Source organism: Natator depressus, chromosome 3 (genome assembly GCF_965152275.1).
Source record: "Natator depressus isolate rNatDep1 chromosome 3, rNatDep2.hap1, whole genome shotgun sequence".
Taxonomy (NCBI): Eukaryota; Metazoa; Chordata; order Testudines; family Cheloniidae; genus Natator; species Natator depressus.
The window spans coordinates 99,498,587-99,521,580 of NC_134236.1; the positions used below are offsets into that span (position 1 = coordinate 99,498,587).

General features: G+C 42.9%; 1 protein-coding gene across 3 annotated transcripts in view; it reads right to left on the reverse strand.

Moving 5' to 3' along the window:
* Positions 1-22,994, reverse strand: part of ARHGAP18 (Rho GTPase activating protein 18) — a 117,766-nt gene that overhangs the window by 23,324 nt on the left and 71,448 nt on the right. For all 3 annotated transcript variants that reach the window (XM_074948405.1, XM_074948404.1, XM_074948403.1), the window contains exons 3-8: positions 22,229-22,464; positions 19,596-19,671; positions 11,405-11,574; positions 8,777-8,942; positions 2,859-2,950; positions 285-362 (exon numbers count right to left, since the gene is read on the reverse strand). In XM_074948405.1, coding sequence (XP_074804506.1) covers positions 285-362; positions 2,859-2,950; positions 8,777-8,942; positions 11,405-11,574; positions 19,596-19,671; positions 22,229-22,464 — 818 coding nt within the window. The remainder of the gene's footprint in view (positions 1-284; positions 363-2,858; positions 2,951-8,776; positions 8,943-11,404; positions 11,575-19,595; positions 19,672-22,228; positions 22,465-22,994) is intronic.

The following is a 22,994-nucleotide window of genomic DNA, read 5'->3' on the forward strand; positions in this document are numbered from 1 at the left end:
CAAAGAGGTTGGAAATCTTGTGAGAACAATTCATGAGATTTTGGCACAGCAGAATCTGAACCTTAGCTTTGATTCAGCCTCAAACCTGACCTCCTGACCTCTTCCCCAAATGTAATCTGGATCAAAATACCATCTCCTTGGCTAGTTTAAATCAAATCGGTTTCTATGTAGTTTTATTAAGATTTCATTGCCAATCTTGCCATTATAAAAGTGTTAACAAGACAAAAGTAAAAACAGCAAATGAGTCTAGGCTTTCAGGGTTTTGAGTCCATGCAATATTTTACCTTTACTCTTGCTGCTACTCCTGGTATTCGAAGAAGTCCTTCTGTATCCAATCTTGCCTCTTCTATATGAGAAATCAGCTGTCAATAAACAGAACCAAGCTGCATGAAGCCAACGTGCGAATTAAAATGTTACTGGGAGATAAATATAGAACAGTGAAATCTGTTTTTGAATACAAATGATTGCAAAGTGGATTATCATGGATATAATTATATGTGTCCTACAAGGAACACCTGATACTGCTCCTTTATTTTTCATGTACACTATTAAGCATATTTTTAAAAGGGAAAATGTAAAGTCAACACTTTCTACAGAGATAGGGAATTATTCAGATTTCAAAAGTAAACCACCAATTGCTTATCACACTAAAAATCTGCACTAATAAAAACTATTTACTGTAGTATGAAAGACTCTATATTAACTTCCATGTACACTGTCATTTACCACTTTACCAAGGAAGATCTAAGAGCTTGCAATCACTGAAAAGGCTTCAGGTTTACTAATACTGATGGTCTCATAACAGACTCAAATGAACTGCTAATCCTATGCATGGCTTAGATGAACTAGAACAATCACTGTAAAAGATTTATACTATATATCATGTATGTGACTGATATGGCAATTTCCTGCAAGATTCTTGGAAGACCTTCTTGTGTTAAGTTTATGTATTATTTTGGGCTGGGATTATATGTAACCTCTCTAGGGGGGTGATAGATGTGAGACCTGAGAGTTCAGAAGACAATACTGAAAATGTGTCTGACAAGTATGGACTTTTTGGACAATAAATATGAAGTGGATTTCCTGGGAAATCCCTAGGGAGAGGTTAATGCAAATTCTCCAACTCCTATTATGCAAAAACCCAGCCTGTTGAAGCTATGCCTGAGGAGAGGGTCACTGTCTACCTACTACCTGTTACAGAAGGCCAGGACCCAAGGCCTGAGCTGTATAAAGAAATGGTTCATCTACCCAGCCTCTGTTCTGGTTCTGGATGTAAGATGGATGAACTCATAACCATGGAGGAAACCTAGTTGTGGGTGTTTAAGGTTGGAGTTGGGGTGACCTCTGGTAAGCTTTCCAGCATGTTTTATTGTTTTAATGTTTTCTCTGTAACGCTCTTACCATAAGAATAAATGTGGTTGCTTAGAAGGAGCTGTGCAGTAACTTGTAACTACGGGCAATACACTGGGCATAGCTCTTGGAGAGAAACCAAGTGGAAGTGCTGGCCTGTTAGGCAGTCTGGCTTGCTGGGGTTTCACAGTATAGGTCAGGGAGCGGTACAGCCTTATATCTGTGGTCAGAGGGGAGTGAGATGCAGGATTCCACTCAGGGGAGTGATGGCTAGGAGTCAGAAGCCTTTCAGTGGGCTTTTTACAATTTTTACAAAATTGATGCCTATTTTAAAAAAATCTTCCTGTTGAATTGGTTTGTTTCAGTGATGTGCAACCAATGTTTTAAAATGCCTGAAAATGTTCTCTCTTAATTTGTTATGAACCCCCAAGTCCAGTAGTGGATGTGATGCAGAGATGAGAAGGGAGAAATGGAAAATCCATTCACATATTTCCCCATTTAAACAAAAAAATATTATAATCAAGATGAGATCACACAGCAAATAAATTAAGTGTATTTGCTAGAAATGTTTATGTAGAACTTTCTTCCTGAAAAACTATACTGAATATATTGATGGTATAGTGTAGTGACCAGTATATGTCATTTGTAGTGGAGTAGGGTGAAGACCTATTTGGAGGATGTGGGGACTTTTTCTTTTTTTATTACTGTCCATTTGGTACAATCTTGTCCACATCAAAGGTAAAAAAATTGTTCTTCAGAAGTGTGTTTTGTGTTTTGGTTTGGGTTTTTATAGTCCCTAAGATGTCATTTCTGGCACGAATGATGTAGCAGTAGTGCCTAGAGAGGGATAGGAAATAACTAGAAGTCTCCTTTTGATTTGGTGGGAGAAAATAATAAAAAAGCTCTCAAAAACCTCTAAAAGGCCTCTCCAGAACTTCAATGATTTGTCTTGAAAAATAACGGCCTATTCTCCTATGATTTCATTTCTACAACTCCTGCTAAACAGAATTTGGCCTGGAATGGTGTTAGACTTTGGACATCTGGTTTCACGGGCTTCCTAGTAAACCCTGACCAAATCATGGCTGAGTTAATACACTTAGTAATGGATTTTTCTAATAATAATTCACTAGATGTCCTAATTAATTACTCTGCTCTAGCACTGGAGCATGCCAATGGCAATTCACAATACTTCTAATGTAAACAACTTATAATTAGTTGCTGAATTGTATTCTCTATTCCACTAACTCCACTAAAGTAAGTTAGTGGAGTAGAGAACTGTACAAAGGCCATTTATCCAATTTAGTGCATTAATAGTACAAAGCACCGCCCTTAATAAAAGCTACAAGTCCCTTCTAATGGAGTTGAATCCTACATTTGAGGTTCACAGTACAGAGATAGTATGTCACTGTGAAAACTTGATTATAGTGAGCATATGAATCCAGGACAAATGCTATCACTTCTGGAATCCAGTAGGTTTGTAACAAATGGACTTGTTCATGCCTACTCACTTTGTGAAAGATCAGTGGTATCCTGGTGCCTGGTACTTTCTTCTGATCCTGTTCCAGCAAAACTGACAGTGGGACACCAAAAAGACCAGAGTCTACACAAAGAAAAAAAATAGAGACACTATCCACATCTGCTCCAATACATGAGATAAGTGGCACAAAACACATTTTCAAAGAGATAAGCCCATTCAATACATTCAGAGCCATTGGCCTTCTCTTCAGCATATCTGAATGTCTTCATCAATCAAGTAATTCAGAGGATGATTAAACAAAGCACTTGGCTAAAAGCAAAGCACTCGTTCATCTCCTCCTTCACCCATAAATGAGGAGTCCTCTGTTTTACCTTCAAATTGCCATCCACACACTCTGCAAGTACAGTGAAGGAAAATGCATAAATGAACCATCTGCATGATTCTGATTTGTGGAAAACTGTTGTGTTTATGACCCAGAGATGCAGATCTTTATCACTCAATACAAGTTTAGATGCAAATGGCCTGAGTAAGCTTCCCAAGAATTTGGCTGCTAAAATGAAATAGATGTAATTATAATCCACTTTTACTCTAAACAGTTCTCCCTCTGTGTTTTGAAAGAAGAGCTAGTTAGCATTCATTGTGCTTTTTTGCATCCTATAGTGTAAATAGGTTGATAGTGCATCTCAAAAAAGGAATTTTTTTATATGAAAATTAAAGCCAAGTCTTGTTCCATGCTCATTGTAAGCCCTGGTTAAAAAATGGCCATTACCTCATATTATCTTACTTTACATTACTATATGGTCTTATATTTTTATGGTAAGAGTGCTCTGCCTTAGATAAATACTAATCAGAAGTGAATGGTTTCTGAGAGAGGTACACTGGCAAATTATTGAACCTTAAAGATTTGTGTCTTGTAACTACTCTGCTGGGATAAGGTTAATGGTCGTTTTTCTGGAACTGTGTATAGAACAGTGGTACATGGTAGGTGAGGTAATATCTTTTATTGGACCAACTTCTGTTGGTGGAAGAAACAAGCATTTAAGCTTCACAGAGGTCTTCCTCAGGTTGGAAGAAGATAATCAGCATTTCCCAGCCTAAATACAAGGTGAGAAAGATGGTTAAGCATAAGGGGTTCACACATGCTGTAGAAGACGATTTAAAATGAAACAAGCAATTAAGAGCTAGCAAATAGTAGGGTGTGTTGCAAATTGTTGTAATAAGCCATAAAACCAGTGTCTCTGTTAAGTCCATGGTTTTTAGAGTCTAGCAAAGTTATGAATTTAAGTTCCCAGGGACATCTTTTTGAAGGTGTTGTGCGGGTTTCCTTTGAGAACTAGGACTGAGAAGTCAGCTACGGAGTGACTGCTTTGGGAACAGTGTTCACCCCCGGGTGATAGGGTGTCTTTGTTTTTTTATCATTTTCCTGTGTAAGTTCATTCAAAAGCATAGCGATTACCTGGTTTTACCCTCGTAGTTGTTGTTGGGGCATTTGATACCCTGGATGAGGTGCACCACAGGTTGTAATAGGCTGTGTTTGCCAGAAGCTGGGAATGGGCGGCAGGGGATGGATCACTTGACGATTACCTGTTCTGTTCATTCCCTCCGGGGCACCTGGCATTGGCCACTGTCGGCAGACAGGATACTGGGCTTAGATGGACCTTTGGTCTGACCCAGGAGAGCCATTCTTATGTTCTTATGTGTAGTAATTCCAACACACAAATCTTTAAGATTCAATAATTTGCCAGTGTACCTCTCTCAGAAACCATTCACTCTGATTAATATTTATCTAAGGCACAGCAGTCCTACCATAAACATATAGGCCCATATAGCAATGTAAAAATAGATGAGATGAGATAATGGCCATTTTTAACCAGGGCTTACAAAGAATACGGAACAAGACTTGGCTTTAATCTTCATATAAAAACATGCCTTTTTCGAGATGCACTATAATCACATGGATCTCAAAAAGTGTGTTGTGGGGGGTATTGATCATCATAGCAGTGGAGATATGTCTGCAGGTTTTGTATCTGTTGTTCTCACAGCATCTGGTTTCACTTTGAGTTGGTGTGTCCTAGTCTGTGGGGAGCTTGCTTCTGATAATGAGCTGGGCAAGGCTCGGGGATTGTTTGAAGACCAGAAGAGGGGGTTCAGGAAAATTTCTTTCAGGATGTGGTTCCCATCAAATATAGGTTGCAATTGTTTGATGACACCCTGTATGGGTTCTCGTGTGGAGGTTTTTTTCTGTACTGATGCAGGTTCTCCCAGGCATTTGGGTTGCCCATTCTATCATATGGTATATATCTACTTCTCTGGTGCAGTATCCTTGTTTAGTGAAGGCGGTTTTTAGTGGTTTTAGGTGTGAATATAGAACCATGATATCACCTCTAACGTCAGCAATAAGTGTCAAATGAGCCACCATAAGGCAGAGGTGGGCAAACTATGGTCCTCGGGCCACATCCGGCCCACAGGACCATCCTGCCCGGCCCCAAACTCCTGGCCCAGGAGGAAAGGAGTACTAGTGGCACCTCAGAGACTAACCAATTTATCTGAGCATAAGCTTTCGTGAGCTACAGCTCACTTCATCGGATGCATTCAGTGGAAAATAGAGTGAGGAGATTGTATTTTCCACTGAATGCATCCGATGAAGTGAGCTGTAGCTCATGAAAGCTTATGCTCAGATAAATTGGTTAGTCTCTAAGGTGCCACTAGTACTCCTTTTCTTTTTGCGAATACAGACTAACATGGCTGCTACTCTGAAACCTGGCCTGGGAGGCTAGCCCAGCCCCTCTCCCGCAGCCTCAGCTTACTGTGCCGCTGGCGCAATGCTCTGGGTGGCGGGGCTGGAGCTCCTGGGGCAGTGCAGCTGCAGAGTCGTGGCCTGATCCGGTGCTCTGTGCTGCGCGGCTGCCTGTCCTGGTGCAGCTGCGCCACCAGCCACCGGTGCTCCAGGCAGCACGGTAAGGGGGCAGTGAGCAGGGGGGGTTGGATAGAGGGCAGGGGAGTTCGGGGGGTGGTCAGGGGATGGGGTGTGGATAGGGGTCGGGGCGGTCAGAGGGCAGGGAACAGCGGGGTTGAATGGGGGCAGGGGTCCCGGGGAGGCAGTAAGGAGGGGGGGGTTGGATGGGGCAGCAGGGGGCAGTCAGGGGCGGGGGTTCTGGGGGCAGTCAGGGGCCAGGGAGCAGGGGGTGGATGAGGCAGGGGTCTGGGGTGAGGGGCAGTCAGGAAGGAGAGGGGGGTTGGATGGGGGGTCAGGGGATCCGGGGGCGGTCAGGGAGAAGGGGTGGTTGGATGGGGCATGGGTCCTGGGGGGGCAGTCAGGAAGGAGTGGGTGGGGTTGGATGGGGTGGCGGGGGGCAGTCAGGGGAACAGAGAGAAGGGGGGTGGGGCAGAGGTCCTCAGGGGGCCATCAGGGAACAGGGTGGGTTGGATGGGGCAGGAGTCCCGGGGGGGCCGTCAGGGGCCGAGAAGCAGGGGAGTCGGATGGGGGCACGGGTCGGGCCATGCCTGGTTGTCTGAGGAGGCACAGCCTCCCCTAACTGGCCCTTCATACAATTTCAGAAACCCAATACGGCCCTCAGGCCAAAAAGTTTTCCCTCCCCTGCTATAAGGAGTTTCTTTAGAATGTGCCTTATTTAACAAGTATATTGAAAACAGGCCATTGTCTGTAAAATACGTGCACTCACAACTACACACACACACACTCACACACACACTCACACACACACAATCCTTCCTGTGCATGCTCACTGAGCTACTAGATAGCAGAACCCATGTGGGTCTGCTGTGGTCAGGGAGGAGGTGCAGGCTACAGAAAGCCCATGCAGAGGTTTCACCCCTCCCTTTTTGCAGCAGAGCTGTGTACTCTCCAGCATCTCAAACCACCTAAACGCAAAGGGAAATGGCTAGTGGATCCACTACCGCATGTATCCAGTGGCCAAACCATGCTGCATGAGGTGGGAATATGGAGATGCTGCAGGGGTGTGAAAAAAATGCATGGACTTCCTGCATCCTCCCACTATCGCATGGATGCTCTGGGCAAATTACATTGCAGGTGAGAGGGGAGAGACACAGAGAAGCTATAGGGTATGTCTACACTGCATCTGGGAGCAAGCCTCCCAGCCTAGGTCCACAGACTTGTGCTAGCATGCTAAAAATAGCTATGTAGACTTTGTTTTCATATGGCAACTCGGGCTGGGGCTGGAGCTCGGGCTCAGGCTTTGAGTCACAACATCAAAGCAACATCTACACTGTTATTTTAGCACATTGGTGCAAGCTCCCTTAGCATGAGTCTGTGGGCCCAGGCTGAGGGGCTTGGTCCCACATGCAGTATAGACATCCTCACAGAGGGTCCTGCACCCTTGAGGTGGGAATAGCAACTGTCAAGCCACTCCATTTCCTGGGAGGCAGGGTGACATTCTGTTGCCTCTTTCCCACACTGTTGTGGGGCCCCTAAATCAAGTTCATCTTTTTGGTTTGGGTGCAGGACAAACTATTTTAGCCAATTTACTTGTTTTCCCTGCTGGCAGTCATTTCAAAAACATGCCAGAGATAATGTTAAATTAAAACTACATCGGTTTGGTAAGAAGGCCTATTTAAATACACAATAAAAAAAATCAAGAGAAAAAAGTATTTTGTTTGCACACCATTTTCTAATGGTTGTAGCACAGGCACTTCTGCAGGGTGGAAATTCATTTAGGAATCAAGGTCACAAAGATGGTTGTGTGTACGCTTTTGCATTTAAAAAGTTATTTTCTGCTACTGTAAAGTGAAGAGTGTATTCAGAGGAATCAATTGTATCCTGCTGTATGTTTCTCAACACTCTCTGTTGCTTTCAATTATTTAAAGGGAGCTATTTCACTGTCACATCCACTGAACCTTGACAACAGGGCTTTGGCCAAAGTGGGTTTGTGATTAACTGGTAATACATTTCGAGCTCTTGTAAAACAGTTAGCAGAAGGTCAGAAAAGCAGACAACTACCAAAACACTGAAAACCTCTTGCAACTTGAAATAGGTTTCCATGTATTTCTAGTTTTTGAAAAGGATAGGCTCCAGTGCCTTGATGCCACAGTGACTTTCTACAAGAACTGCCTTAACAGACCCCCTCCCCTGCCCCCTAGTGTGTATGAAGCCATTCCAACACACAACACAGAAAAGCACAGGAGATCTGCAAATGCCAAAAAGAGGTTGTGATCTGAGGAAATGCAGGATGTGTTAGGGCACATCAATATAAGTTACTACAGGAAGAAAGATGGCAAATTATTACCGTGGGCAAGAGGTGCAGGCTGAATGTGGAGGGACCATATAGGATGGCACGTTTTGTGCCTTATACAGAGCTCAGCACAATGCAATAGAACAGGATAAGGGTGATGAGGAGGTATCTACTCCTAAGCAAATCCTCCCATCCTCATGAAAAGGGGCTGCTTTAGGGACTATGGAACAGATTCTTGCTATAGGGCCGGAGAATTGCTTTTGTCAAGCCAAACACAAGTTATTGGGCTCACAACAGAAGGAATTACAATGGTATTCTATGGCCTGTGTGATGCAGGAAGTCAGCCTACGTGATCTAACGGTCCCTTCTCACCTTGGAAGCTCTGAAACTATGAATCTCTGAAAGGCTCTGAAGCAACGCTTCCATCATACTATAGTACTACCAGGAGGATTCCTTTCCCTTGCTCCCTAAGACATCTGCCCAGTGCCTCGCCTAGAATGCCTGGCCTGCTAAAGTTAGTTGCCAGAGGATTTTAGCCCTAAAATCCTCCTTAGCTGGAACAGTTTATGTGCATGAGGCTGTTTAAATGTGGAGAGAGTCAAGAGCTCTCTGGCTACAGTGTAATGCTGAATCAGGGCTGACATTGCCAGCTAATGTACATCTCTCCTTTTGGGATTGTTTAAAAACAACCTCACCCAGACCCATTTGTTTCTAAAGAATTTATAACTGTACTACTCACCTTTCGTTTTGATTTTTATGGCCTTCTGTTGCTTGAATTCTGTCCCGAGTAAGTCATACAGTGCGGTTAGCTCAATCAGTGCTAAGGAATAGACTTTCTTCATGTCCTGAGGAGCCAGATCACCAATCTTTGTGGTACCCGTTTTGTCCTTTGGCAATCTGAAATTCTAGAACATAGGATTTGCATCATGGCAAATAAACAATCTCAACACATAGAAGGACAAAGAAAAGTGACAAGTATAAAGGCCATTCTGCTACTGTGGCACCACTTTTGTAACGAAACACATTGCTACAATTGGGTGCCACAGGAGAGTGACATAGTTTAAAAAGCAGGCTGTCTGCAGCGTGTAAATTCCCCATGCTTCTTGCATATTCAAAGCTTGCGTGGAAAAACCTATACACTGCAACAACCACATCTGATTGCAGAAGAGCAAATCTGTGATGGATGGAACCCTGTCTAGCGCAGATGATTTGATTAGTATGCACCTCTGGGTGGTATCTCTTTCTGTTCTCCCTTTTTTATGTTGTCTATTTAGGTTCCAGCTTCACTGGGGCTTCGAGTAAATGCAGAAGTCTGCCTAGATGCAGTTGACTGTAGGATCAGGGTCACAGATGATAAACTCTTTGGGGCAGGAACCTGTTCTCTTACATGTTCTCTTACACCTCACTCATTCTTGGGTGCCACATAAAAAATTAGTAATAGGGGGCTCACTGTTGTTCCCTCCCTCATTATTTACTATTTGTATTACCATACCACCTTGGACTCCAGTCATGGAGCAAGGCCCATTGAGCTAGACATGGTACAAACACAGAAAAAAAAAGATGAGCCCTGCCCATAAGAGCTTATTTGACTTTACTTCTGCTTCCTGTGATACAGGAAGTCTAACTCTAGCAGATAAGGGCTGGATGCAGCTCTTTTAAAGTATAACACACCAAGAACTGAGCAGGAAGATTACTCAAAAGCTAAGCATGGCGTTCTTTCTGCTGGAAAGGGCCCTTGATACCTTCATGGTCCTCTAGTCTCAGTTGGCTCACATATAGCTGAATTTGGGGTCGAAAACCCTGCGTGGCTGCTGAGCCAGCCCTTATTTATGATTGGTGGATGTAACCAGCTTCCTGCTTGGGATTTAATTAACACACTTTATACGCTTCCTTTTTCAAATCAATATATAAGACCATGTGAATATTTTGGGTAAGGGAGGGAAAGTCTTTACAGATCACACATATCAATAGTCAGATCACTCCTTTTCTGAAATGTTTTGCTGCCTTAGGGTTGTTCATCCCTAAGGTTATGAAAAAGGCCATAGCCACTTCAGTATGTAGACAGTCAATAAGTAAAACTCCAGTAAATTGCTCTTTGAATGTGTGACTCTTCTACAATTGAATCAAAGACTTCTCATAAGCCAGGCCAGAGTTTCCATTCCTGATTTTTTCTGCATTACTGAAGTGTGAGTCAAACATTTTTCAAAGCAGGTTTATTGTATTAAAACTAAGGGAATGTTCAGTAATTATTACTGGCAGAAATGTTTGTATGCTTATCTAAATTGAGTGTTTGAAGAAAATTGAAACGTTATTATTACAAGCACTGAGTTTACTCAGACATGTTTGCACACAGTGTATGACAAAAAAAATTGCTATTTTTTTAAAAATGGTTTATTTGTAGTGTGTGTGAGTGCATGTTTCTAATGTTTGTGAAATTCTAAGGCTATTAGTATTGATTTAGCCTTATTAAGAATAAGACTCATTGGTTGAGAGATGGGAATGTGGAACTAGGGAGAAACAAATCCTCACATTTTGGAAATATTCCTTGACTTTTTGTTATAACAAAAATTAAATATTTTCCGAAGGGTTAAAATGCCTCATTTTTATACATGCTCATGTGTGATGTGCTGGGCACCTTAGCAGGTGCCATAAGCAATATGATTAAGCATAGAAAATGTGAAATCCAGAAATGATCAACATATCTGTTGAAAAGGGACCCATCCCCAACCTGTACATCTCTATTACAAGTGTAAAGATCAACCCATTCTTCATTCTCACCCTTTCACCTCAGTGGGCCACATGAAACTTCTGCTGGAGTCCATCAATGCTCTTTAACCAACAAAAGAGGTCTCTATTAAGTGATGCAAGGCACCTCACCCCTATTAGTGTAGTGAGCAAGGAACTAGGGCCAACACTAAATGGTGAAGATTCTCAGCTGGTGGACATTGTCAGAGTTCCATTAACATCTAGCTGAGGGTCTACCCCAATAAATATAACCTGAGTTTTCTGAACTGCAATGAAAATAACTATTACTGAGCAGACCATGTCAGGCTAAAGTCCTAATTTTTAAGCATTACTAGTCCTCAATTTCTTTAAGATAAGGTACAGTGTTGAAAAGGTACTGGCAAATAGTAGGCATAAGAATAAGATTTCCACATTTATTAAGGGCCGAATACTACTCTCCTATAACACACACACACAATGTTATAGGACCCAATCCAATGAGAGCAGGATCTCTAGGGTCCTGAAAGAAATAAAGCTATAGCATTCTGAATCTTCTTGTTCCAACCAATATCCCAGAAACAATGTCAAAAAGGCTAAAATAAAGTTTATGAAATGACTACAGCAATGAATGAGAAACACCTACAGGAAGTAGCGTATCGTCCTCTTTGCCTTTGCACATTTTGCCTATTGAGCTGTCTTTGAGATTGGCTGCCTGCTCTGCAAATGAAATCTCTAAATTGATATCTGTTTCAGAAACTGGCACATCCTCAAGCAGGCTGGTCTTTTCACTGATACCAAGGCTGAAGTCCGGATCTGAAAACAGAAGGGGGGAAAAAAGTCATCAGCACTTTCAAATATTGCCTCTCTCCTCCTCTGGTTTGCATGAAAGTAAATATTTAGGACTCCAGACATGTTAATCCTGTGCAGGGGGTGGAAACTCTTGGGGCAAAATCTCTGCTGTGTAACTCCAATGACTGGAGTTATGTCAGCCGAGAATTTTCATCTCATGGAGTTGCACTGGAATAATTCTGCCAAGAGGCAGAATTTACCTCCTCCTTATCCCCCATGGAAAAGGCAAAACATTCTATCCCAAATAAACCAGAGATTCCTGGGATCTGCCAGAGCCACGCAGCTTCTGCACAGAAGTCCCTTGCCTCAGATCTGCTTCCCATCCTCCTCTCTTCCTCTCGTGCCCTGCAACCATTAACTGCACAACTCCTTCAGCAGCCATGCTTCACGGGGCAACCCTGAACACCAGTTCTTTGTCCTGCAGGTCTGAAACTGGTGTGTGGGATGGGGGTGCAGGTGCAGGTGTGGGAATCCAATAAAGCATGACTGAGTCCTGACATTCTTATCCCCTTCCCATCGTGTAGAGCCTGAATCTCTCAAAGCCGCTACAGAGACGCTTCCGTGAAAAAAAGGTGGGCAGAGAAGAGTGGGAGCACGTAATGGTGGCACCACTTCTCTTTCCTTGTTGCCCTCAAGAAGGAACTGGGCACTGAACAAATGATTTAGAATAATAATTCATTTTTTGTTTTGTTTTTTAAATAGAGGCAGTTCTTCTACCATTTAATCCAGAAACAGCCTGCTTTTATAGGTAATTACCAGGTGTTTTTCATTCCCAATGTGTCACTGGTATCAGGAGACAAGAGAAGGGTGCAAAGTGTTTTCAGGGGGAAAAAATAATTTTAAATATTCTATTCTGCAAAAGAAAAATTCCAGTCAATACACAAAACAATTTATCTTATCACAAAGTATCAAAGAGAACCCAGTCAGTCAATGGCTCTGACTGGGTGAGCATTCTGACACCATCACCACCACCAGCATCGTTGTTACTTGTTACCTGGTATCCCCACAAAGCTCCCCATTAGGATTTTGGTCCCATTGTGAGAGGTTCTGTACAAGCATGCTGGAAGACACCCTGGCTCCACTGACATCAAAGGCAAAATTCTCAGTGACTTCAATGGGCTAGGATGTCACCCTCTGGTCCCTGCCCCCAAAAGCTCACAATCTGTTTAAAGACAGGATGCTGCAAGTGAGTGTGAAAAACAATGGAATGGGAAGTGGGACGGAAGGATGAGGGAAACCATAATAAGAGCATGTGTTTGTACAGACTAGCTGTTGTGTAATGAAACATCCAACAGATGGCTTTATTTTCACCATTGTGGGAAACTTAGGAGTGCCAATTCTCAGATGTCTCTGAATTACTTATTCCAAAAGGGGCAAGACATGGCCCCCTAGGAAATAGCCTCACCTTGAGCAACTTCTCTGTACCACCTCACGCTCACTGACCCTAGTGTAAGGGCTATGGTGGGGATAGGCCGGGTAAGGGAGAAGGTGCAACTGAAATGGTGCTGCACTCCAGCCATTCTCTGCTCCCCCCGGCCCAGAGAAGGGTTTAAGCAGTGCTGCTGTCTCCCAACATTACAAATCCAAACAGTGTGGGAAAGAATAAATTACAAAATAAAACGTTTTATTTTATTTTAAAAAAGTGACCCATACTGGTTTGAAAAGTCTATATTTTAAAGTAAAACTATTTGTGGAGTGCTTGGAGCTGAGACCATTCCATGCAAACTGCCCCAGCCAGGGCCATACCCTTGGAGTTCTTCACATGGAAGGGCTGGCCTTAAGATCTTCAAGCTGTGAAATCAGCAGCATCAGTTTCAGAGTAAGCCATAATGTCTAGCACTCAGTTAGGACTCTGAGGTCCATTCAGCAGGGACTGAAGCAGCTCCAAAGAGAGGAACGGTTTTGATTGGGGGGGAGGCAGTATGCTTTTATTCTACTCACAACTGAGTGTAAAGCTTTGAGAAGTAGAATAAAATAGTTGTAAAATATACATATTTGACCAGTTTCTCTCTTCAGAGTAGCTTCAGCCTGAGCTGTGTTAGAACCTCAAAGGCTTCACTGAGCAGATGTGAAGAATCAAGCTGAAGCTGAAACTGGAGCTGCTGAATTCAGCAAAGTGATATCAAATGTCTTAGAATCGCAAAACTTCTAGGGCCAAATTCAGCTCTGCATCAAGTCTACTGACTTCAGTTGGATTACACCACAGATATATTTGGCCCCGGTGTTTAATACATTTAAACTGATTTTTTAAATGGTAAAAGGGGAAATAGGGTTCTTATTTCTCTATTATTATTTTTATCAGGATGTTGTGGTTAATGTGTCTTGTCTGATCCATGCATCTTTTGCCCAATATCAGCTTGGAACAGAACTTAGCAAACAGTAATACAGTAGTTCCCGTTTCAGCCCTCTGTTTAGATGGAAGTTTTGGGTTTGTTTGGTTTTTGTTTTTTGGTATTGATGTCTTTGTAACGATATAAAAGCTTCAAAGACATGTGGAAATGCTGCTGTTCTTATTTGGGGTTTGATGTTTGTGCAGTCCTGATCCTATTGCTTTGTGTTTAGTAACTAGGAAACAGCTGTAAGAGGAAGTAGATTTGCTGGGTTGTCAATTTACCAGTTGCGGTCAAAGTTTCATATGACAGAAATGTGAGTGTGATACCAAAAAAAAAAAAAAAAAGTAAATACTGGATATTAAAGGGGACGTGCAAAAGGCGTGTTTTAAAACTGGGCCTGCACTGTCATTTTGCTTCCCTGTGATGTATACAGAAGGCTTGTGTTTAAAAAAAAATCCTGGGAACATCAGAAAGGTTAAGTCTGGTCTTTCCTGGAGAACATAATGGATGTCCCAGAGGATTTATACTGTACACTATGACTTACGTAAATGTTAGGTTTCACATTTTTATTGGGGGGTAGAGCGATTTAATCTTTAATATGTTCTTCCTCCAAAATGCTAACTGGCCACTGAATTTACAGACACAAACTAACAGACAGGTTTAGACTGTCATTGTTTCACTAGCTCTCCAAACAGAGAGTCTTCCCCGTGGCCCAATCATTTATTTCTAACATTAAAAAAAAAAAAGGGCAGGAAGAAAAACTTTTGAAAAAATGTTTCAGGCCTTATTTATACACCATAAAGAAGCAAACAAGGGCACAGCTCCATTTTTTCCTTTAAGTTACCTTTAACGCGATTCAATTTTTCCTTCAGTTACAAGGGTACTACTGCCACCGACTTCAATGACGTATGTAACTGAGGCAGAAATAGACCGTATTTTGGGTTTGGGGTGATTTTTCTCTCAATTTGGAATAGGAAAACTACTACACAGAATGTTTGGAGCCTGAATGTCGGGGATTGGTCCTGCTTTGAGCAGGGGGTTGGACTAGATGACCTCCTGAGGTCCCTTCCAACCCTGATACTCTATGATTCTATGACCCTGATTCCACTGAAGACAATGGGAGCTTTGCCACAGTCTCCTATGGGAGCAGAACAGGCTCAAATACAGTAGACTATATTTATGAAATATATAGTCTACTATATTTGAGCCTGTTCTGCTCCCAGAAATGTTGTACTAATGTGTGCATTAAGCTGAAACTAGCAACAAACATCTCTCACATTTCCATCATTCCCCCTCTTCCACCTCAGTGCTGAAAGGGGGATTAGGAACTTCTGGGAATCACTAGGGCATTTTGTGGGCATCCATGCTCCTTCCTGGACAGATGTACGGGGCATTCTCCATTTAAGGAGAACCATTCTCTCCCACTCCCAACCATGCCTCATTCTTTCCTGACTGACATCCGCATTCCTGGGGCCAGCCAGGAAGAATTTATAAATGCTGCTGGCCTCAAGTGTCTCACAGTGGACATGCTTCACAGACAGCTGAATCCCCCTCTTACCCTGAGGCTAGGGCTGGTGCAGAGCCTGAGGGAGGTGGCTGGCATCACCATGATTTTGGGGTCCTCAAGGCCAGTTTCACCCTGAAGCCTGCCATGAATTTTGCCCCAGTTTTAATGGTTTCTGTGAACTTTCAAGAAGCCAGGAAATAGGTGGGGCACAGGAGCATGCCCCTCCTACCCCAATCCATGCCCCACCTCTTGCCTGCCCTGAAACACCTCCTGCCCAAGGGGCACCTGTGGAGTGAGGCATTCTTCACCTGGGAATATACCCTGGGGGGTTGCTTTGTAGCCCCTTTGTGTTGACACAGCGGGCTTGCAGGGCAACCATGAATGGGCCCAGAGGGAGCACACTACGCCACTGATCCACAGTCTGCGCTGTCTGCATATTAGTTTCCAGGGGAAGTTGTTTTTAACCTGTATAGGTTACATCCATGTAGCATCTCTACCCCTGTGTGCTAGTGCTGCAGTCATACTCAGGGGGGGTTCTCAGGCTAAGAGTCATCCAGGAAAGAAAGACAGAAGTTGGTGATGGGATAGTGGCGGGAAAAGCGCCTGTAGGTTTCTTTTGGTTAAGTGATGGTAAACTTCAAGCAAAGGAGTCAACTGATGTCCACAAGGCATGTGGGAATTTGTTATAACCATACTGCGTAATCAGAAAACAAGAGAAAGACATGCCCAGCTTGCTTCGGACCCAGTCTAACTCCCTTTAAAGCCAATGGATATCTGTCAGTGAGTGTTGGATCAGGCCCGAGACACTCCAAGGCCATATTCCCAGAGGCTATTTATGAGCACAGTTTTACTAAAATCATTGGCGCTTTGCCAATTTACACCAGCTGAGGATCTGGCCCCAATCCTGGAAATATCAGAGTGTCTTTCAACTAAGCTCTAGTCCCTCTAGGTCTTAGATGAAAGTCCCTTTAGCGACCTCTGTTTTCTAACTGCCTGATCATTATGCTTTGGGTTTACCCTTCTAAAAGCATCTTACTCAGCATGCTTACCCTGGAAGCTGGCCCTTTAAATCTGGAAGAGATAACCAGCTGCAGCCCTACATTAGTCATTTTGTCTTGGCTGTTGCTACTCTGAGTGGTGAGTTCTCAGTTTATGTTTTTTTCTTAGAATATCTTTTCCTGAGGAAGCAGCACATGTTCTCACTATCCTTAACTCTTACCTGAGCTCCTTTACATGATCATCTAAAGAGCACTGCATCTATTTACCTTCAGGGCATGCTGTGATTTTTTGTTTGGGATTTTGATAAAGGAGTGAGGATTGTGGATGGTTAAATCTGTGAGATTATTGTAATTTCTGTTAGGCATATAGCAGGTAGCCTGGCAAATGATGTTTGGCAGCTCAATGAGTGTCCTTTGGATTTTATTTTTGTAGATATACACACAAAAGCCATGGAGATAGAGGTTTCAAGAAATCCAAATAAATGAACCTCCCCATGGATACTAAACATACTAGGACTAATTGACTAGACTGAACTGTCCCCCCTGGATTGGGCCAGTCAGGAAAGAACAAAAAATGTGAACAATGGGGAACCTTTCACATTATTTCCTGAGTTTGCTGTCATCTGTTCAAACAAGGAAGAGTTTAGGTTAGGGTAAAAGAAAAAAAGGGAGGGGAACAGGCTCAAGGAATCTGAGTTCACATGCTCCATGGAATTTTCAGTATAATTATCAATAGCAGTAGTAGGCAGTGTGGCCTAGTGGACAGACCATGGGACTCAAGAGACCTCAGTTCTAGTCCCGGATCTGCTACTGATCTTGTCTCATTTCCCCTTCTGTAAAATGGGGCTAGAGATCCTGTGAACATCTCTGTAAAACACTTTGAGATCTGCTGATAAAAAAAGCGAGGTATTATTATAGCATGACCATCCTCAATTTGGCACTTCAGTCAGATGCTCTTGAGAAATGGACGCTTCGGATACCTAACTAGGAGCAAAAAGAAAAGGAGTACTTGTGGCACCTTAGAGACTAACCAATTTATTTGAGCATGAGCTTTCGTGAGCTACAGCTCACTTCATCGGTATGCATCCGATGAAGTTAGCTGTAGCTCACGAAAGCTTATGCTCAAATAAATTGGTTAGTCTCTAAGGTGCCACAAGTACTCCTTTTCTTTTTGCGAATACAGACTAACACGGCTGTTACTCTGAAACCTAACTAGGAGCAATCATCACTTTCAGAATATGACAAACCATAGATTTCACAGCCATTAACAAGTTTAAAAATATGGAATGTACAAAACAGAGGCATCACTATGATTTAAATTTCTAAAAAAAGTAAAAATCTATTATAACAAATGATACTAGTGCATTTTTCAGGTAATACTGGTAAAAGCATTTTAACTTTACAATAATGCCTCTGGATTTAGATTTCATAGGTATTTGGTGTCTTTGAAACCCTCGACAATGTTTATTTATTGCCTTTAAAGCCAATCACTGTTTACATTACACCAATTAGCTCATTATTCTTGAAGAAAGGGATCATGGCACAGTCCTGAAACAGGTGCAGCAGGTTTTAATGCAGCTCAAGTTGGATGGCTTTCCTGCAAAAATGAACTGATTTTCTTCTTGTTCTAATCTCAAGAGCAGAGCCCACTTTAGCATGCTGGCAAAAGCAGAAGTGTATTAGGATGTAAGTAGGCTGCATTTGCCTTGCCCATCGCAACCTGCGCTAGGGAGAGCTAACATATGGAATTTGCCTTTCAGAACTTCCCATTTCTAAAGTTCATCAGGCCACTGGAAAAAAATCACCAGATGTGATAAAACTCTGCAATAATTGCTTGGTAATTTTCCAGCCCCAAATTTTAGTGTAGTTTATTGACACAAGCACCAGGCTTCTCTTCCTTCCCTTGTGCTGACCCAGCATTTTGGCAGCTCTCCCAGTTGTTCACAGTTCTTACCACTGAAAGGTTTGCTGAGAGCAGGAGAGGGTAAGATTAATAATGCTTCTGGAAACACAAGAATTGTGAGGGGGCTCATTTCTACCTCTCTCTCTCTCCTTCTCCTCTCTTTTTACATTGTGTATGTTTTGTTATTCATCTTTCCTGTTTTTAACCCTCTGTTAGCTATTTCTCCAAAATACTTTGGATACACATTCGAAAATTTGGAGGTGGTTAATCAGTCTTCCTGTCTATGTATCTACAAAGTGTCCAGTATAATATCTAGATGCCCTCCAGTCACTTGTGGGGTTTTTTTTAAAAGGAAAGAGTAAGTCTCTAGAAAAATAATAGAAGTATTTAGGCCAAATTCAGGACTTGAGTGGCTGGAACTATGACTTGATTGTACCTTTATGGTCCAGAGTACTGCTGCAAGTGGTGAACAGCTGCATAGCCCCAACAGGAGCTCCAGGAGACATAGGAGATGCAAACCAGCCACAACCCCTTACTACAGGGGGCTGGAGAGCTACTGTCAAGCACAAGGGTGAAATCTGGATTCACTGAAATCAGTGGGAGTTTTGCCATTGATTTTAGGAAGGCCAAGATTTCATCAAAGGGCTGCAATTAGGCCCTGCCCCTATGTGGGCTGGTCTTTATGCCCTCTCTGTACCTCACCCTGTTGTTCAACTGGACAGGGCAGGGCAGAACCTACCCCTAAAGGCAGAGAACTCCCCCTACTTTCTGTTCTCTCCATGAATATAGTCAACTAATTAAACACTGATATTTTCTCTCACTTTGAGCCCTAAACATATAGCAAATCCTTACATTTTTCTTACTTCTTTTGCTCTTGCTCTCTCATATTTACTGATGAGCTTTTCCACAGCTCTTGTTTCTTGTGTTGAAAGTGCAGAAGAGAGACAACCAAAGGGATAAAAATGAAGAGCTAAGAATGAGCCATTGGTGCGGACCTTTATCAAAGCATTCTGCTGTAAAATCATCACAAGATTTACCAGACTTTTCAAAGGACACCATCTATAAATGCATTTTAAAATGTTACAAACTTGGAAAGATGTGGTCCACAGCTATATTCATAGAGTTTATCCAGCGGCTTTTTTTCTCTGAAATGTTACTGAAAATGTGGACCTGTTCTTCAGTATGCCGTGAAGCTAAGACACTACGGAACAGAAAAAAAGAGCAGAGGAGCTGCTCAGCATTACCATCTTTCACTTCATCTTGAGCTTCATTTTTATTCTCTCTTGCTGTCACAGATGAGGGCTCACTCTCACCGGAGACCTAAAAAAGCAAAGAGAAACCAAGTCATCTCTAAGCTCAAATACCAATAGCTTATTACAGCAAACAACAGAATGTAAGCAACTCCTTTGGCCCTGATCTTGTGAGTGGGTAGACTTGCAACCAAGGAGAGCCCCTCTGAAGTCAATGGAACTCCCTGGGGGTGCAGCAGTCCACCCATGCACTGTCAGTTGTGGGACTGGGGTGTTTGATAGGAGCCTCTTAATCACAGACATGGGACATAGGAAATTAAGTCCCTTGACCAAAAACACAATTAGACACAAACTTAGTTCAGATGTCACTACAGCTCCACCATAATATGCAAAATGAATGGGAAAGGCTAAAATGTGAATTAAAGCCACAGTCTGCGCTGGCGGGGCTGTAGAGGGGGAGATTATATGTAATATAAGCACAGAACTGGGACTCAGGAGAGCTGAGGTCAATTCCTGGCTCTGCCACGGGCCTGCTGTGTGACCTTGGGCAAGTCACTTCAACCTCACAGTGGCTCTGTTTCCTTATCTGTAAAAGAGGCATATGACACTGACCTCCTTTGTAAAGTGCTTTGAGATGTACGGGTGAAAAGCATTATATAGGAACTAGGTATTATTATTATTATAATATTTCGGTGGGAGCTCCCAGGAGGAATTCTGATTGACTCAGCCCAAAAGCGCAAGCTGCAGCAGAAGCACTGTCGCCCTGGTGCAGAATGTAGCATGCACTCCCTCCTGTGATTTGATGGGTCCAAGACAGATCTGGCCCTGCTGTCATCCCAGTCCTTGTCGGGGGAGGCTAGCGATGTTAGCTGTGCATACTGCTTGCATTCCCAGCAACTGTATAGCTGGTCCACTCCACAAAGGGACAAGAAGGGAGGGAGGACAAAGGCCACTTCTGCCATTTTTGCTCCCATAGTGCAGCCTTGCAGGACCAACTACAGTCCAGCCCTGAGTTTATAAACAAACAAGACTTCTGAAGTTGCATTGCTTGTTTATGTCTAAGATTATTATGGATACGGTATTCGCCAGGAAATCTTCATACTCATGGTCCAGACAGTTTCTTATTTCCATATTAAAGTTTCATTAACTCCCTGCACAGCCCAGAATGTTAACTAGATATTTAGTGATCTGGCTCTTGCCTGGCATTTTAGATAAGTTCTATACAGCCCAAGACTTGGGGAGAATAAGGGTGAACTGCAAAATTTTGGTGAAAAAACAAGTCAGGTTCATTTTGTTTTAAAATCCCAGATCCTGAAAGGCAAATCCTACTCCCACCTCTGTGAGTGCAGAGAGCGCCAGATCTACGGCTGTTCCACGGCGCTGGGGTGGGGCAGAGCAGGACGTAGGGAGCTTTTGCAGGGTATATGCAATCCCAGTGCACAAAGAGCATAGCTCCAGAAGACTCTGTGCAGTCACACAGCTGCTCTTTGGGGACATGGCAGAGAAGGATGGCAGGGAAGGATCCATGACTCGATAGCTTTTTTCCTGTCCTACCTCTTTCCTGTTGGTAGAGGAGGGATACAGAAAACAGGCAGAGGCTCTATTAGGTTGGAGTATCAGCAGCAGAGAGGCTTCACTCCTGTTTTGTGGCATGGAAGGAACAGTGGTAGGAAGATGATTTTTTTTTTTTTTTCCTATTTAGAACCTTCTCTTTGGTACATGCTGCAGGATTACAGGTACTTGTTTGTGCTGCATAATTTATGGCTTGAATACAAGAACCTGAATGTCCTTTTTCACGCTGAATTCACACAGTTAAGAGTGAAATGACACTGCTCTAAACTGCATTTTATCCCGCCTCTGCGATCTAACGGTATAACAATGTATAACACAACTTCACTCTTTGGTATAACCTGTTTCCTACAAAATGGGCCCCAGAATGTTTTGCAGAATTAATGGTCCCAAGTCCCATATTCCCCTCCCCATCCATATGCAGAAGGGAGCCAGATCTTGGTGAAGGAGAAGTTCTGTCTCTGCAGCATGTAGCTTACAAACTTCCTCTGGAGAATTTTAGTTCCACGGTGTTAGAAGGGATGGGTCAAGTGTGGGAGGAAATCAACTGGTCTCAGTTTCTCCACCTCGCTGCCACCACTTGAAGTGCAATGCTCAGGAACAAAAATGAGGGTAAGTGGCCACAAAGCGAATGTCAAGGAACAAGGCCTCCGTATGGATGGCCCTGCGCCACCATCAGATCAGTATCTTCTCCCAGCTGAATGCCTAGCTGCTGCTTTGGGGGGCTGGAAGGGAAAAGAGGTCAAACCCCAACCCTCACAACAGAAAAATTACCAAGCAACTCCCTACACTGAATCCAAGTTTCTTCTTCCATGTGTGGCTTACTCCTGTGTAGGGAAGAATAGCTCTTCCTTTTTATGTTTAATATTTGCTTTTGAAAACTCCACTCTACATGCTAAATGTATTCAGCATTGGCCTAACTTTGCTGCCACTGAAGTCAGTGGGAGTTTTACGATTGACTTTAGGGAGCAGAGTTAGGCCAGTACTGAACCCTTCTGAAAAGGCCAGCCAAGGTTTCAGCAAAGTAGAACAAAGCCAAACCACACTAAGGAGCTTACTTTTTCCTTTGAATCACTTTGTTGCCTGAAGATATCTCTGACGTCAGGAACCTGGTACGGCTTGTTTTTTTTCCTTAGGGTTTGTGAGACAGTCTCCACTCGCTTCTGTACTGCTGCTTTCTGAGTTCGCGTCAATGTGGACAGAAACACCATGCTGTCTAGGGAATCTCCTGTGCTCTCACTAAAAAGGTTTGACAGCCCAGCTTCCTTTAACCACTCTTCTTCCAATTCTCCCTCTGTGCCAGGAGAGAAGAGAAAAATCAAAGGACATGAATGCTAGATTTTTGGGTCTGAGCTCTGTAGCTGAGCACAGTGGGTTAAAGCCACACCGTGTACTCTGTGTGAACCTACAGGAAAAGGTCCAGGAGGATCTGCAAGTGGAGTGCAATTCTTAGCATGGTCACACATTATATTAAGGGGACTCTTATGGTGTCTAAACAGTTAATACGTGATTAACGCTCTAAAAAAAATTATGTTATTGTAGATTGTGATAGAGTTTGACAAGTCAACAGGTGGTTTAGAACAGTCTATAGCACCTTCTGCTGAGGTACTTATAACCATCTACCTCGTAACATGCTAATTAATTTCTATGGATTAATCCTTCATACGCCATTTACAAACATGATCCTTACTGCTCTTCACTGTTTCAACTTCTAACTAAGCAGTTAAGATCTCTTTCTCTGCCAGCTGTCCCTATTCCACTGGAGAGGGTGGGTGGGAGGAAGCTTGAAATCCTTTAATCAGAACCACTTTATTTATAGTTTAG